This window comes from Thermobia domestica, chromosome 13 (assembly GCF_964235325.1).
Source record: "Thermobia domestica chromosome 13, izTheDome1.hap1.1, whole genome shotgun sequence".
NCBI classification, from domain to species: domain Eukaryota; kingdom Metazoa; phylum Arthropoda; class Insecta; order Zygentoma; family Lepismatidae; genus Thermobia; species Thermobia domestica.
The window spans coordinates 99170422-99188306 of NC_137466.1; the positions used below are offsets into that span (position 1 = coordinate 99170422).

At 33.6% G+C, this 17885-nt stretch overlaps 1 protein-coding gene across 1 annotated transcript in view; it reads left to right on the plus strand.

Moving 5' to 3' along the window:
* LOC145668383 (uncharacterized) overlaps positions 1-7049 on the plus strand; it is a 58999-nt gene extending 51950 nt beyond the window's left edge. Inside the window, exon 2 of the mRNA XM_081736172.1 lies at positions 1949-7049. Within this exon, the coding sequence (XP_081592298.1) occupies positions 1949-3238 (1290 nt within the window). The 3' untranslated portion in view covers positions 3239-7049. The remainder of the gene's footprint in view (positions 1-1948) is intronic.
* Positions 7050-17885: the final 10836 nt, after the last annotated feature.

Sequence of the window (17885 nt, forward strand, 5' to 3'; positions counted from 1 at the left end):
GCGGTTCTAATTTTGCTTCAGGTTTTCGAGAAAAAAATCAACCAAATTAATTCGATATGAATCAGGCTTCACATCAGGGGCGGATCCAGGGGGGGCGATCGGGGCGATCTCCCCCCCAGAAGAGGAAACTTTCTAATTTTATATATATAAATAAAACCCATCCCAAAGTTTGGAGCCCTTAAAAGTAGCAGTATGACATCATCCTACCGCCCCCCCCCAGAAGTCGGACCTGCATCCGCCCCTGCTTCACATGGTGATATTCCTTGATCTTGTATAGAAGTATGTGATATATAGGCCTACTTTTGTGCAGGGATTAGGTTGCTAAGTTACGCCTAAATCTTTAAATCAATACATTGGACGTAATAAGATTGTAATAAATACAGTACTGTGTAAGTAGCAATTAGAGCTGGTTTGAAAAAAAAAAAAACTAAAGAACATTTTTTTTTTTTTTTTTTTTTTTACGACTATGCGTATTTCACTTGTATTTTATTTTAATGCGAATCCATATTGGGTGGCATTTTTGACTACTCAACAGTTACTTGATATAATTTTGTTTATTGGGTATTAGGATTTTTAGGCTTTTCTGTTTCATTATGGTTTACTTACGGGAAGATTAAGTAAAAGGCTACATAGACACAATCTTCGTAGTTTGAGGAAAATTTCCCAAATCTAGAGAAATTTCATAGGTAAATTTAGCAAATAGGGAAAAAAGGGAATTTTTCGATAAAACGTGAAAATCCAGGAACATTCTCGCGCTGACTGATTGACCAAAATAAATGTTTAAATTTTTCTTTGTTCTACAGAAATGAAGCGATACAATAGCATAATTTGTGTGTGTCTGTTCAAAGTAGCATAATTTTGCACCTATTGTTGTATAGGTTTATTTGTGTGTATTTTTTTAAAGTGGAAGAAAATGTAAAAAAAAAAAAAAAAAAAAAAAAAAAGCAAAAATTAATAAAACAAATATGAGTGGCACTTACTTTAATGTAGCTAAATTAATCTTATCACATAACTTTTATCATTGAACACTGAACAAACTAGGGAAAATTTGATAAGAAAAGGGAAACATTTTGTCTCAGTCGAGTGAAATTTTCTTAAGGAAACCTACGAACACTGCCTTGACATACTGTAATACTGTAGAACAGCGTACCTGAAGGGAACAGCGCATGTGCTGTTGTTATTTATTTATAGTGTGTAGTGTCTCCTAATCACTTGACATGAATAAATACTGTAAGTTACTTATACAGCTCGTATACGATAAAGGCAGGGCCGGATTTCCCAATAGGCCCGGTAGGCCCGGGCCTATGGGCGCAAGCTCCCAGGGGCGCATGGCCGAGAGAAAAAAATAAAAAATATCTAGAAATAAAAATAAATAGCCATAACAACATATTTTTTGAATTGATTAAAAAAATCAGGCTAATAAAGCATTCTTTATTTATTTATTTATTTATTTATTTATTTATTTTTTTTTACTTATTTGCCCAAATGGCTAAATTGATCAAAACCAAAGTTATTCACCAATCCTTTATTAATACATTAACGGTATTTTGTTAAGCCCAGAACCAAGTAAATTCCTCAAAAACTTGCAATGATAAAATTGCATCGTGGAGTGGTGTTTAAGGAATTAACATATAGGCCTGATATAATTTTTTAATAAAGGTTTTTAGGAAAGTAACTTTAACCAGACTAGGGGGCGGAAAAAATTATTGGGCCTAGGGGCGCCAAAATGCTAAATCCGGCCCTGGATACAGGTTAGTTTAGGAATATAATCAGGAAAAAATAATAAAATAAGAAAGTTTCTACCTACACATTGCTACTCTAAACACTTTGATTTAGCTATGTTGTTCACGTATTTTAAAGAATAAATATTTAATACAATATTAACTACCGTGCTTTGTATGTTATCTATGTTGAAATTGAATTAAAACTTTTTTTTTTGTTATTTTAGGACCTCTGTTGCGGACCAATGCCAGCAAATTTGGAAAGACTTTCAGCTTGCCTGAGGTGCATTTTGTCTGTCCTTGAGTGCCCAGTTTGTTTGGATACAATTCCTCCTCCAGCTCATCAGTGTGGGAACGGCCATTTGATATGTATCAAGTGTCGCGTACGTACTGAACGGTGCCCAATTTGTCGTGTTCGTTTTTCTAGAGGTCGCAGTCTTTTGGCAGACAAAATTTTTCAATCGATGACGGAAGCGTTCAACTTAAAGGAAGAACAAGAAGAGATCAAGAAGACAAAATTAAGGGAAAAGCTGTTTGGCAAGAAGAAACAATCAACAACAACTCCAATACCGAAGACAGTGGACAATGGTAATCAAAAGAGTTCAAATGGTTTTCACATAGCAATAACACCTCCAAAGAATAAATTTCTAACAAGAATCATGGGTAAATCTTCGTCAGTTGAAAATTTGTCTACAAATGTTACATTATCATCCCTTCCTCGACCAGTTTCCAATGAATTTATTAACGAACTTGATTTATCCACAAATTTGAAGGCAAAATCTTTTTCCACCAGTGAGATATGCCGAACAGACAGTCCTGCAAATAGCCGACCAGTTTCGCGAACTCCATCCATTATGTCCAATAAAAGCACCCAAGGATTGCTGGGAGTCCCAACATTTCCCAAAAGACCAGCATCCTATCACGGTTCTTCCGAATCTCTCAACTCAAAAATTTACAATGATTTCTATTACCAGCAGGATTTTCAACAAGAAGACGGTTCCTTGTACCACTGTCCTTACGAACAAGAATGTCCTAGCCTTGTTAAAGCGTGCGGTATTCTAAGGCATATTCAGGAATATCATGAAGGACCCCTTATTCAATACTTTAAACCAAAAGTCAATATTACCCTACCTTTGCCAGAAAATGATACCTCTTTGATTTCTATTTGCATGGACGGTGATTTGTTTTTCTTCAAAATTGTGGAAGATTTAACTTCTGAGGGAGATTTCCTGGTTTGGTTATGGCTTCTTGGGAGTAAGAAGGATGCAGATTGTTTTATTTTAGCGTTAACTATTTATCAAGAAGGAAATGCCGATGATAAAGTTACGTTTGAACATAATGTCTTATCGTTATCTTCAACTTCTTGGACAGATGTTATCAAACTAAAGAAGTGTCTGGTTGTTACGAAAGAAAAATTGATGGAAGTATTTCCAAATTATGAGAATGGCCAATTGTTGAATGTAGTTGCAGAAGTGAAAATGGCTAATGACGATGTATTTTCGGGCAAGGAGGAGTGAAAAAATAAATGTCGTAATTGAATCTGTATAATGTGCGTGAGTATTAATGATTTGAAAACAAAAATGTGATTTGAAATTAAAGATAAGAAGTACAGAAAATGTCATTTTTTTTGGTCTGAAGCTAGAACGAATTATTGTATGTATTACACTATTAGTGTAGAGCCATAGTAATCTATATATAAAATGTGCACGTTATAGGCAAATTCTTTTGGTGGTGATTTTTGTAGTTTTAGAAATGTTCTTAATTAAATCTTAGAGATTTCAAAATAGATTCTAGTTACAAAATGAAGCACAATATAAGAATGGGTATGCAAGAAATTTAATAATTTGAAGTCAAATAACACTGTCAATATTGTTATAGAACAAATATTTTATAATATAAACATTGTACAAATATATTGGTATAAATATATTGATATAAATGTGAATACCGTATATTTTGATATAAATACGAGGAATGTTGGGAAAGTCATGTCTATGGCGGGCTAACAAGAAAACCAATGAGCTTTAAAAAAACTGTTATCATTTTTCAATGTAATCACCTTCCTGTTCTACACATCGTCTCCATTTGGTTCCAAGTGACTCAATACCTTCAACATAAAAATATTTTTCCTTGGAGTCAAAGAACTGAATCACAACATTCATTACCTGCTTGTTGCTTGAAAATCGCTGTTTCCTGAGGTATTTTTTTTTTTCAAATGACGAAACAGATAATAATCTCTTGGGGCTAAGTCAGGACTGTAGGTGGATGGAGAAGTTGAGTCATTCCTTGTTCTGTGATAGCAGGCTACGCAACATGAGATGCATGTGCAGACGCATCATTATGAAGAAGCAAAATGCGACGATTTGCACCTTTGCGTCGTTTATTCTGAACTGCTCGGCTTAAATCTTCAAGTGTTTTTTTTTTTTTTTTTTTTGTGCAAAATAATGTCTTTCCTGTCCCAGAAAACAATTACCATAAAATTGCCAGCCGGTTTCTTTGCCCTGATTTTTTTTTTTTTTTTTTTTTTTTGAGTTGGTGATCCCTGATACTTCCACTGCATGGACTCTTGTTTAGATTGTGGGTGATACCAGTAAGTCTATGTTTCATCCCCTGTCACTACATGCTGGTAGAAATATTTATTTCCTTCCATAAAATCCAAATTTTCCTGACACATTTTCACACAAGTTTGCTTCTGCACAACGTCCAAATTGTGCGGAACCATCTGGAACAGACCTTTGTGAGCCTAAGGTGTTCGTGTGGAATATCCCAAATACTATGAATATCAATCTTTACTTCCTCCGTTATTTCTCTAATCTTTTTTTGATCGATCGGACATGACCAATTTCTGTACAATTTCCACGACTTCAGGTAAAGTTGCTGTTTTTGGTCGACCACTCTTAGGCTCATCTTCGACGTTTGTTTTACCACATTTAAATAAACTTATCCATCGTATTACTTGTCGATGCTGCAGCGCATCATTGCCATACACTTCCACTAAGTTTTGATGAATTTCATTTACACATGCCCTTACGAAAGAAAAAACGAACCACATATCTCTGTTCTAAATTAGTGTTTTCTGGAGTTTGCTCAACTTGTGCACCCTGTGGAGGCTCTGGTGACCCGGTCGCTTGACATTTTCCCTTGAAATCTTTGTCCACTTTCTTAAATATGCTTGCCTTTTATAGCCAGGTTGCTTTAATTCGCTTAAAAAAGAAAATAGAGGTAATTAGACATGACTTTCCCAACACCCCTCGTATATGTGTGTTACAGTACAAAATGTTTTATATGCAGGTCTTGACAAAGAGATATAAGTAAAAATTCACTTAGAATTGAGGTATGGACTCAGTGGCGGCGATTGGACGTTAAAAGTGGGGGCAAGACATTATCTGAATAGAAAATATTTGTATATCAATGTTAGTTTTTCTGGTTGTTTCTAAAACTTTATTTGACGAAAGGTTGTATAACTAATAGAATACTATATTTTCCAGTTAAAATACCGTATATCGTGTTTCATATTTTATTAAGTAAATTGACAAGAGCAACGCAACTAGGCACTAGCCCTTTGTAATCTTAAACAACGAACGCGTAAGAAGAGATTTGATTCCTTGCTCATGAACATCTTAAAATTCTGCCTGCAAAATTGTGTGGTCAGATGTATTTAATAAGAAATTTACAAAACAAATAAATAGAAAGGATAATATTAATCATAGAAATGAATAATGAGCCTTGTTTTGTAGAAGTTATATTGAAACTGGTAATTAATGAACAACTTATATTTTTAATTTTTCACATGCCATTAAATGTATATTATTATTCTTAGAAAATGAAAGACAGTAAATACTACAACCACATGCTACGACATTTAAAGAAATACGCAGTTGCAATGTTAATAGCTTTGAATTGCAATTAAAACGCAATTCCTGCAGCTTTCTTAACTCCACGAAAAGACAAATAACCAATACGTACTCACCAAATGGCAAAGATTATATGGCACCATTTTTTCTATGAACCAATAATACCTACAAAAACTTTACATTTCCAAATTAAACTATATACACTAAGAGGTCATTTTAAAAAAGTGTGGGGGAGGCAACTGCTCACTCTTGCCCTCTAATCGCCGCCCCTGTATGGATTGTTAGTTAGATATTCATTAAATGCAACTAGCAAAGAAATATGAGTAAAAGCATAGATCTTGTCAGTTACACGTAATTTCAAACAATGAAACACTCCTTCTGGATTTACATTAATTAATTAAGAGATCTTTTCCTCATTAACAGGTAATAAAAAAAAAAGCATTTTGACATCTTAGTCTTTTTGTTCAACCCGCACCACCACACTTTGTGTGTCTAAACGTCACAAAAAATTACTAGTGTAATTGATGAATTCGTATGATAACTTGTTTGTGTGATGAAGGGAAAAAAAGCTAGAAAGTATCGTTTGGTAATGGTAACATACTTCTTTATAAGAGATACCATACTCGAAGGAGGAAATTAGGTTACAGTTATAGTTTTTAATTGAGACCTTGAAGACTTAAGATAATACATTTACAAACGAGAAATACTATAACAAAAAATGTTTTTTTCTTTTATATTTGTAACTAGCAGCGTTCACCCCGCTTCGCTGCGGTCACCCCGGAACGCAATAAACTTTGTTACTTAGATAATTTTTACTTTTTCGCTTTCAAGTGATATGATAAAAACCATAGAAGATTGCATTAAATGTTAACATTATATCGCCTGTCATTTATGTTAACCCGCCCCGCTTCGCTGCGGTCACCCCGGAAGTTTTCGCTTTCAAGTGATATGATAAAAACCATAGTAGATTGCAGTAAATGTTAACATTATATCGCCTGTCATTTATGTTAACCCGCCGAGTGACACGGTCATGCGGGTTGCATATAAATACGTTTATTTTTACCTATGATGAACTAACAAAGGATTTGTACGTTATGGACACTTGAATGGTCAATTATCTCAAGACACTGGTAATTAAAAATTAAAGTGATATGATAAAAACCATCTAGGGTCCAAATCCTAATAACCCCCCAAAAATAAAAGAAATTGGTTCAGCCGTATTAGCGTGATGAGGTAACAAAGGATTTGTGCGTTCTCTTTTATATATATAGATTGTTGAAAATAAATTATACTATCAAGTTTACTGAGCGGCCAACGAAATATCACTGAAACGAAATTCATATTTTGTGTATAGCTGCTAGAACTTTTTTCTTTAATCAATATCTGCTTATTTTCAATTTGCTTTTATATTTATTGTTGCACTATCAATTTCACTATAACAAATTTTAATATTGCACTATATACTATAAGAAATTTTAAAAAACAATTATATTAATTACTATTATCAGTGGCGTATTTAGGGGGGTGGCTTCCGGGCTTAAGCCCCCCACGAAATCTTACTTAGTATAGTAAAGTAAATGAAATATCTTGCAGAATTTTCACATTTCCAGGCAAAGGCCCCCCTGAAAGTTAGCAAAGCCCCTCCCGAAACAAAATCGTAAATACGCCACTGACTATTATGCTATGTAAAGTATTAAAATATGTATAAAAATGCAAGTAATATTTTAGAAAATTATTATTTGTATATTTATTTGCAAATCGTTTTCATGGTGAAGAATAACAACCTATGTATGAAGTTGCATTATTACACTGGCATTTTAAAACTCCAAAGAAAAAATAAATATTTTTGCAAAGTAAATAACCACTCAGTTTTCATTTCATTAAAATGATATTGAATAACAACTTTTGTTTCTTATAATTAAATATCACTCCATATTGTTTAGGGTTGTCATATTTTAAAACTAGAAAAGCGGGAGATTCTAAACCGTAAGTACTCATGTGAAGTTGGTTATTACAAATACTGACCTGTGATCCTTCTTACTTTCTTTCTCTTTTCTTTTTTCTTTTTCTTTTTTTGTTAATTGACACTTCCAATGTATTTTTCTAACGAGACTCAAGTAAATCAATTTTAGTTTTTGCCATTAATGTTTTATTAAGTTCAACAAATGTGAGTCTAGTATCGTAAAGTAAGTATTAAGTAAGTAATAGAATAAGATAATTGTGAGGATATCTGAAAGGCAAGTTTTCAAAAAAAAAAAAAAAAAAAAAAAAAAAGCAAGTGATATATGGCAGATATTGTTCAAACGGTTTTTTCCCTAAGAAACAGAAAATAATCTCTAAATATTTATCATAAGAGAGGTAAAACACTGTGCATTAGAGAAAATCTCTTATTAGCAAAGGGCTCTGCGCACGCGCACTGGGCAAATAGCTCACAGCCTGAGCCTGAGCGCGAGTCCAAATTTAACTTAATCGGAATTGAAATTGACACAGAAATGTAGCGATTTACGTTGAATAGAACAACAAGGTCGTATAGACTTTATCAACAAGGTTGTATTAGATTTTTCTCCAATCCCAAAAAGCGGGTGATTTTTCGTGATTAAGATATGTTAAGCGGGGGACGAATATAGGACCTGAATGAAAGTCGGGTGGTACCCGCTAAAATCGGGTAATATGGCAACCCTAATATTGTTAGAGAAAAATGCTGAAAACTTATTGAATTTCTGTTAACGTGAGGTTTCTTTTAAACTCCGGTTAAAATTTTCCCTCTTCTTGCAAAGGAACAGGTCAAAAAACAGTACTCTATCGGCGCACGGAGTGGACTGCAATTTTATTGTCCCCAGGAGTCGTGAGTTGCTCCTTCCTCCCCACTTACAACTTTAATGTTGCTTGCTAAAGACAAAAGTCGGCGTACTAGCTAATTAAACTAATTTAATTACTTTTTAGCACACCAAAGTACCTTTACACTGTACTTACAGGTGCAAAGTTTACAATACTGGTACTTACAAAGGACCGGTTGATGCCAAGAGACTTAAGTCTAGAAAATGATTTTGTAAATAGTAAAATATAAGACCACAAAATACATAGTTATCGTTTTGGTTGCGAACATAGCAGAAGTATGAATTATACATGAGGTATTGAACTTCAAATTTCTCTCCTACAAAATTTCAATTTTGAATTTTCATGTAGACTTTTAAGCGGCCTAACGCAATTTCTGAGCAGCGAAATCTGAAATGGCATCAAAATAAATTCCATCTGCCAATTGTCTTCCAGTCTACAAAATTGCTAAATTAGTCAACCTCGTCTGAGGTATAGAAAATATTAAGTAAGTCTTAATTAGCTTTAACATAGTGTTAAGACAAAAAGAAAAAGAAAAGAAAGAAAAAGAAAAAAGGAAAAGAAACTACTTACAGTGTTGTTGGCAATCTTCCTCACAATTAAGGTTAATCCTATATTTAATAATAATAATAATAATAATAATAATAATAATAATAATAATAATAATAATAATAATAATAATAATAATAATAATAAAAATAATAATAAAAGATTCGATTAAATACTCATACTTCATATTTATTACTTTACTTAGTACTAAGCACCTCCGTTCTGTATCGTAGCCTTATGTACTTGTTTTGTATTCTTTATAAGACAACTGCCAGTAATTGATTTGTAATAGTAATTACAAACAATGATCATTTTCTTCTTAACAGAGAATCCACTGTATCAATAAATAAATAACATAAACAGTGGTGGAAGTGAGGCGGTATGCGGTGGGATGCCATACCACCTCTGGTTTTTCAATGACGAAGGCATACCGCCTCTGCATTTTTAGTATTCAAGACATACCGTCACTGGAGAGTATATGCTAAATACTTTTAATAAATCCAAATTTATACTCAGTAATTGAAGAATAGCTTTGCACGTAAAAAGATTTTATTTCTTACCTGGAAATAATTTCTAACTTGACAAACCGACATTTTTGTTATGTTTAACTAACTTTTTGGTTTTAAAATGAGGTGTCTCCAAAGAAGCTTATCTACTTTATATTTTGATGTGTCATATTGTATTTTTTCTTTTGTATATGTGTGTGTCGCGTTACCTTAATTCATATAAATGTCGTGTTTTGAGTATGAGCGGGTTTAGGGATAGTCTGCTATGGGGGCGATTCTTCCGGGGGTTTGCAATACCCCTCAGTAGAGTGGCGGTCCGGGAATTTTCCTGCAAGAAATTGTTAATTTAAAAACTCGGTTTTTGAGCATTCTCGTGTGTAATTCTCTATAATGATGCGGCATAAGGAAATTTTAAAAAAAATGTCTTTTTCTTTCTTTCTTTTTTTCGTTTCTTTTCGTTTCTTTTCTTTTCTTTCTTTCTTTCTTTTTCTTTTTTCTTTTCTTTTCTTTTTCTTTTTTTTTTAGAAAGTCGTTGGCGAAGGATCAAAGTCTCTTCACGCCCCTCTTCCATAACAAAAGAGAAGCTCACTAGTGGTTTTCACTCATTATGTAAATAGAAATGCAATCTTTTAGGCAACATACCCTCACTGCATTTCAACATTTAGATAGCTGGAATGTCGAGTCAAAATCGTAATAAAACATACCGCCTCTGGTTTTTTTCAACTTCGAACACTGAACATAAATATAAAAATTAAAAAGTAATAAGGAGCAGCGTCATAGTGGATACAATCCGAAAGTTCAAGTTAGAATATTCCCCTTCACCCTTCATTCTCCACTCAAAAACTTCGGTAAGATAAATTAATCTTTGAAATTAGAGAATTGAATATTCAAGCCTAGATTTATCGGGTAGAAAGTCAGTTTCGTTTCAGCGTTGTATTCCTCGGACATAGTATTTTCATCTTGAGCATTGTACTAACCCGCTGAACCCAAAGGCACTGCGGGTAGCCTATCAAGCAAGGATGATACCCATACTTACTCTTATGGAGGAACCAATTTTCGATTGTCCGTATCTTGGGATCAACTGGATGGATCATGTCCATGAACGAATTCGATTCCTAAGATTTAATTAACACTCTTAAATCCTGACCAAATTTTATGGTGATCCAATCTTGAAATTTTCTCTCTCCCAGGCTGCCACACGGACAGAGTAAATATACGGTGTATAAAAGAGTTTGAGTATACACAGAACTTCTTAAAAATCGGCTCTCTACAGAAGCACGCGTAAGCGTTAAGTATTAGTGTTTCTCCAATATTTCAGTGTTTTTGATTCTGCTCAGAAGTCAACTGCAATAAACTAATCAATCATTAACTAGTTTTATTTTAATTTTAAGTTACAATAATCTTGTGTTTCAAGTACAATGGAAAATATTGCTTCAGAAGAACATATTGAAGAAGAGAGACCGTTACTTCTATTATGAGAATCTGGTGTTTAACGTCCTTCCTTGCCACGATTCTTTTCTTTCTCTTTTTCTTTTTCTGAAACCGAATATACCAGCTCTATGATTTAATTCTTATATTCTATCAAAAATGTGTATATTGATGATTGGCAGAAATTGACAGAAAAGCTGGGTAAGAGCCATCACTCTTTTCTTTCTCTCTCTTTTTTTTTTTCAAAAGATAAATTATTTATGATCAAGAGTATCATTTCAGTTCTTATTTACTGGGGGAGGGGAGAAGATTCTCTACCCACATATATGCGTATTTATCCTGTCCTTGTTTACTACTTAAAATTTGAAGTTTTATTAATAGTTGTAATAGAATTGTACATTTTTCATTAATGTATTACTATGCTATTGATAGAAACAAATCTCAAAGTTAGGGACGGCAATTGCAAGACCGAGATCAAGACCAGGACCAGAGTCTCGATGCAAGATCATCAAGACCATATGCAGAAATCGCACAAGACCAACCTGCAAGAGCCTTGCACACGTAAATTTATAAATAGTTAGTCAGCTAAACATAAAACATGCATGTGTCCTGCAATTGTGCGAGACATTTTATACAATTTACATAATTACTTTCTAGACTTCCATGCTTTGCTCAATACAGTAGACTCCGGATTATCCGACTCGCGACTATATGGCCTCCGTACTATCCGGTTTAGTTCCAGAAAAAAAAAAAAAAAAAAAAAAACTGGATATTCGCAACAAAATGAGGAATAATTTCTTGAACGACCTACTCAACTTCAGTTTTCATGAAAACACGACTTTATCACAGAAGCAGCCATTTATGAAAGAGTTTTTCAAACAAAAAAGTAATAACTTTCTACTCTTTGTTTTTCTTTCTTAGACATATCTTTTCATTATTTTTTATTCATTTATTAACGAGAAGTAAATTAAGCTTAAGGTGGATCACTACCCGGAAGTCAGTGCATATTTTAGCTCATTCCCTTAACTACTGCGCAATGAAACGTTATATAATTATAAATATTGTACTATAAGATAGTTATGTTTCAGCTACAAAACAGGACACTGATTCATTTGAGTGTACCTTCTGATATCGAAAAAGGCAACAAATACAAGAAAATATTTAATTCATTTTACAATGACCACACAAGATGGCACTTGCTGTTAGATCTTACTAGAACCTCTCAGTTTTATGATATGTTTATTTGTATGTGTAAAGCACTTTAAAATAACGATCTTATTACGAAATAGATATATTGTTTGATCGTTTTGCGTGTTATGTTTCACATTTTATTTAAATATTAATTTATATTTAAGGAAATAGATTTTGAGAAGAAACTTGTGCAGAACGCCATAATGCGTTGTTGCCAAATTTGTACGTTTTCCGTGCTAGTCACAATAAGAAAATTCATGTATTCTAGCGTTGCAGTTCGAGAAGCGGAACTTTGTGAATTGAGGTAAGGGTCGAAAACCAATTTCTGCAGTAAGTATCCAAGTAGAATTCCATGATTACTTTCTTTATCTGACATCAGTAAACACTCGAGACTATCTGGCAACGCCGCACTATTCAAGCAGCGTTTAGCACAACACCGAGAACTAGTGATCCACCTTAAATAACTTTTTAAGGATTAGAGCAACGTTTTATGTTAATACTAGCTGAAAGGGCTGTTTTTCGCACTTGGAGATTAGGTTTATGAAAAATAATTGAATCCACTCCCCCCTTAGGATGCGTATTTCAATGATAGTGTAATGATAAAAAATACAGAATGTACTCTATTTTTCCCATACATTTTGAAACACTTTACTCGCCCAGAATACACCCTTTAATCACAATGAAAAGATAAAAAAAAAAAAAAAAAAAAAAAAACAGTTTGAGTTGAGTACTAATTGTATTGTATAACGCGCTTTTGTTACAGTTCCAAAAGTAATTTTCAAACTGTCAACCCTTTTCCCGACCTCGAAAACTATCAATTCGACACTATTCTCAGTATTTTTTGACATTTTATTTTTCAATTCTCTCCCTTTCCCCTACTGCTGGTGGGGCGAACTTGGATTTAAAAGGCATTGGAAGCGTCATTCTTCATTTGAGCGACCCCGAAAACTATATATTGCACAGGAATATAGGTCGTTACGGATTATTTTTACATATCACTTTTTTCAACTCTCACCCCTTAGGCTGCGTTACTCTCACAATATTTTTTTTTCTAGATTGTAATTCATATCTACCAAATTTGGTTGAAATTGCTCCGGACTTCCAGAGTTACGCTGACATATACATTTATGCATATACATCCGTTGAATTCTTTAATGGATACAAGGTAAAAATCGAATTTTTAAACCTCCTGTTTGAACAATTCAATTTTTAATACAAGAATGTTTAGTGTTGGATAGACTACAAACAGGAGAGTGGAGTTAGAATTTGTTTTGAGTCATCCAGATGCAGTCGCACGGAGAGTGACAAAAAAACACAATATATCTAATGATGAAGAAGATCATAAAAAAACAAGATTGGAGACGAAAGATCTTGCATCGTTTGGCCTAATCCTCGTTTCGCCTAACCAATTATCTGACACTTTTATGATAGATTAAAGATAAGCTTTATGTCCGCCATGTTAAGCGAAATAAGGATACTCGTTTGGCCTAATCCTCGTTTCGCCTAAAATGCTGGACTATAAAAAACTCGTGGAGATAAAACTGGAGGGAAATTTTTCGAAAAAAAAAAATATTTCCTACTATGTGAAGAACTGAGAAATACAGATGCAAAACCAGTTAAATCCCTCTTCCATATTCAGTTTCATAAACTGTTAAATCCAAAACCTGCAAACAACCTAATGAGAAAAGCAGAATCAAACCCGGTTAATTCCATATTTCAAACAATTTGTACTGTATAGGATTAGTTTAGTAATCAGAATATTTATTGCAACTCTTCATAAATCATTCGAAATTTTATTTGGCAGAATTTGAAGTGTGTGCTTTCATTATTTTTGTTTTGACTGAAAATTGAAAAAAAAGAAAGTGAAATCTTTAGTTTTACGTCCCACGATTATGCCGGTTAGGTTAAAGGAGACGGTGATGATGAGAAATGAGTGAAATGGTGGAATGAAGAAAGTGGGAGGAAACGGGAGAACCCCGAGAAAGCCCACGAGCACCATTTCACCTCCACCACAAAGTCCACATGGCACGAGCTGGGATCGAACCAGGGACCCCAAGCACCGGAGGTGAACGCTCTACTACTGAGCCAACGCGCACCCTGGACTGAAAATGGAGACACTATAAGTCTTAACCAAACTGTTCGTGAAACTTTTCTGTGCTTATTTGCTTTTCTTTAATAATTACTAGACAAATGCACGCAAAATCGAAAGAAAACGATACTCTAAGCAGCGATGATCATAATTTTGTTATCAGACAACACCAAAATTGTCTAAAGAACGTACAAGACGCATGAAAAACTGGAAACGAAATGTAGTCAAAAGACAAGGTGAGTGGACTATCTATGGTTAAAAGTCGTTTGTTTTGTATTTCAGGGTAACTCTTTACTTTGAACAGAATATTGTTGGATTAGGTTCTTCTCTAAACGATCTCTTCAGCTTCAGCAGAACCCCTTTCTTAAAATGTCTCGTGTCAATATCATTGAAAATTATAACATGCTTCTGGTACACCACGTTAAAAAATTTTGCCACTTATTTACCATTTCTGATTCTCTTTCTGCCACTGTTTTGCTCAAACTCAACATTTGCACATTTTGTTTTGCTATATTTCAAATTCATATATTGGGATAATTGACAAATTAATATTCACACTATGTTAGTCCATAAAAGGTTACAAACTCTTCCAAAATATAGTCATGCAGTTTAGAAATGTATACGGATAGGTATAATTAACTCCGCTTGTAGTTACGAAGGGTTTGACGATTGAAAGCAGCTCAAAGCTCACGTTTTACAAAGAGGTTTTTGAGGAATAGAAAACCGAGAAAATGGTGATGCACCAGAGGACGACGACGATATGGATTTCCATTTAGTAGATGATGATGGAGAGGAGGTTACATAATTCAATTTTTTGCACATTTGGATCAATTGTTTTCAATTTAGAACAAAATAAATGTAGCATTTATGTATCCATATTCATTTGTACGAACCTTGTGCAATGTATAGTTGATAATACATTCACCTCCCCCAATATTTTAGTAGGCATAATACTGATTTCTGACTCTGACTCCCTTTCTTTTTGATAGGTTTTGTATCTTGAGCCTCAACAAAAATGGCCGCTCGTCCAGATGCAAAAGCTATTATTTCCATTTACATACCCAAAACCTGTTAAATCCAAACTATTTTCTTTAATAACGCAATTCACAGACTAGTGTGATTATACAGCTTTCGACAGACCAACACTCACATTATTGTATTTTTTTTAATGTTTTCTAGTTTCTAATGTTATTTTACAATTATGACGTGTTTAAACAGTTTTTCTCGATTTGCCACAAATTTTAAAATGTGAATTTATCGGGTTTTGCTAGTCACCTACTCATATATATTCGTATATACCCATGGTCCTAGTAAATACATAAAGGAGTTTTGGTAATCCTAACTCCTCGAAAATAGTGAATATAATATTAATCTATATATTTTGCATTTCTTAATTCTTTATATACTAGGGAATTTACTCTTATATAAATTCCTTCTAGTTGAATTTCCACGATTTTTTCTTATTGTCCGCTATTTTAGGCGTAAGGAGGATTAGGCCAAACGAGGATCCTTTTTCGCCTAAAATGGCGGACACAAATCTTATCATTTATCTGTCATAAAAGTGTCAGATAATTGGTTAGGCGAAACGAGGATTAGGCCAAACGTGGCGACACGGAGACGAAACAGCGTGTACCAATCTCATCTGTTAAGCTTTCGAAATGATTGAAAATTTTGAATGTGACGATTTATTCTTATAATAATATGATGTATGGAATGACAATCAAGTGTTGCTCATAAAGTATTACACATAATAAATGAAATTGAAGATTTTGTTGGTAATGTTAAAACAATCAGTTCAAACCAAACTACTCGTAGGAACAAAGCATTTTTTTTTTTTTTTTTTTGGATAATTCGAATGTTTTCCGTGTCCTCTGGGACTTGCACTTGGAATTAAAAAGATTCTGCTTTGGATATATATATATTTTTTTTCTTTCCATCGTGATTGCTTAGTAATATATTAACTCTAGAACATTCACAGGTACGTGGAAATTTGTTAGTTTTTCGGAATTCTTACTTTGTAGAATGGAAAGTCAAATAAAATATTAAATAGTAAAAAGCATTAAATTCAAAAATCTATGTTGAATATAAATACATAAATAAATAGTACACGCAACTGCACTACACTTTCTCGCTTCAATATCTTGAATTTAATCCTATTATCCTGCAGATATTACTGAAACAATTATAAGTAAAATAAGATCCAAATTATAAGCTGTTTGAAAAAAACTTTGTCGAAAAAAATACTTTGCAGTCAAAAATAAACTACCTCTTGTTGATTTTCATGAGAAATTACTTATATTATATATTAGGCTTACTAATAAAATATTTGTTTATGAAATGTAAACAAAACCGCATATCATATTTGTGAGAATTATTTTTAAAAAACTCACCCCAAGAATAAACTACTCCTTGTGGCTATTTTCATAAGTGATTTACGCAATCTTAATGAAATATTAATGACGGATTATTAATGAAATATTTATTTACGAAATATTAACAAAATTATGAGTCGTAATTCAGAAAATCCTCCGGAAAGAAAATACCCCAAAAGCAAAATACCCATCCGGACTATTTCAAGACTAATGATTTACAGGTGATCGCGGTGACTCAGAGATTGAGCGTTCACCTCTGGTGCTTGGGGACCCGGGTTCGATCCCAACCCCTGCCAAGCGAACCTTGTGGTGGGCAAACATCTTGTGCGTGGGTTTCCTCGGGGTCCTCCCGTTTCCTTCCACTTTCTTCGTTCTACCATTTCATTCATTTTTGATCATCACCGTCTCCTTTAGCTTTGCCGACATAACTGTGGTGGGACGTAAAACTCAAAGATTTCATTTTTTAAAATGATTAATATTATATTGTCATGTAATTAATGAACCATTTATTCATAAAATATGAAGAAATTTATTAATCTTTTTTTGAGAAAATCATCCGAAAAAATTCACCCCCAAGAGTAAAGTAGTCGTTGTGGATTTTTTAATTTTCTTATTTTTATTATTATTAGTATTAAATTTTAGCAATTTAATTTAAAATACTAACATAGATACCCCCGGTGACTCACTAGTACAGAGCTAATTTCTTTCACGTGTGGTTCCTGGGTCGATCCCAGCTCTGCTAAATAGGCTTTATAGCGGACAAACACAGGGTGAGTGGGTTTTCTCGGGGTTCTCCTATTTCTTTTCAGTTTCGTTATTTCACAATTATCATCCATATTGTCATCACAATCTCTTGAGCCTCGGTGCATGATCGTGGGACGTTAAAAACCAATGCCATAGATAGCACATAAAAATGTATAATTTACTTAATACTAGAAAATATAACAGAGAAAAACAGAAACGAAATGTATTGATCAGTACAAAGGATTTGTCTTCAACAACGCAACAATTTATAAAAGCAATCTCCCAAAAAGGTTTTCAATATTTGGATCTATAGCATATGGTAAAATTAGTGGCGTATTTAGGGAGGGTGGCTATCGGGCTCAAGCCCTCCGAAATAAATTTGTTATATGTAAAACTTCATTAAAATTTGTCGTCACCCAAAAGGAAAAAAATAAGTGCTTATTCAAGTGTTGTGCATAGTCCCCCCGAAACAAAATCCTAAATACTCCACTGAATCAATATTATGTAACACCATTTTAATTTCTGAAGTAGAACAGTTCTTAGATTAAGTCTTCGAAAACAGGTAGAAATGCAACAGAATATTCATTGCCGACCTA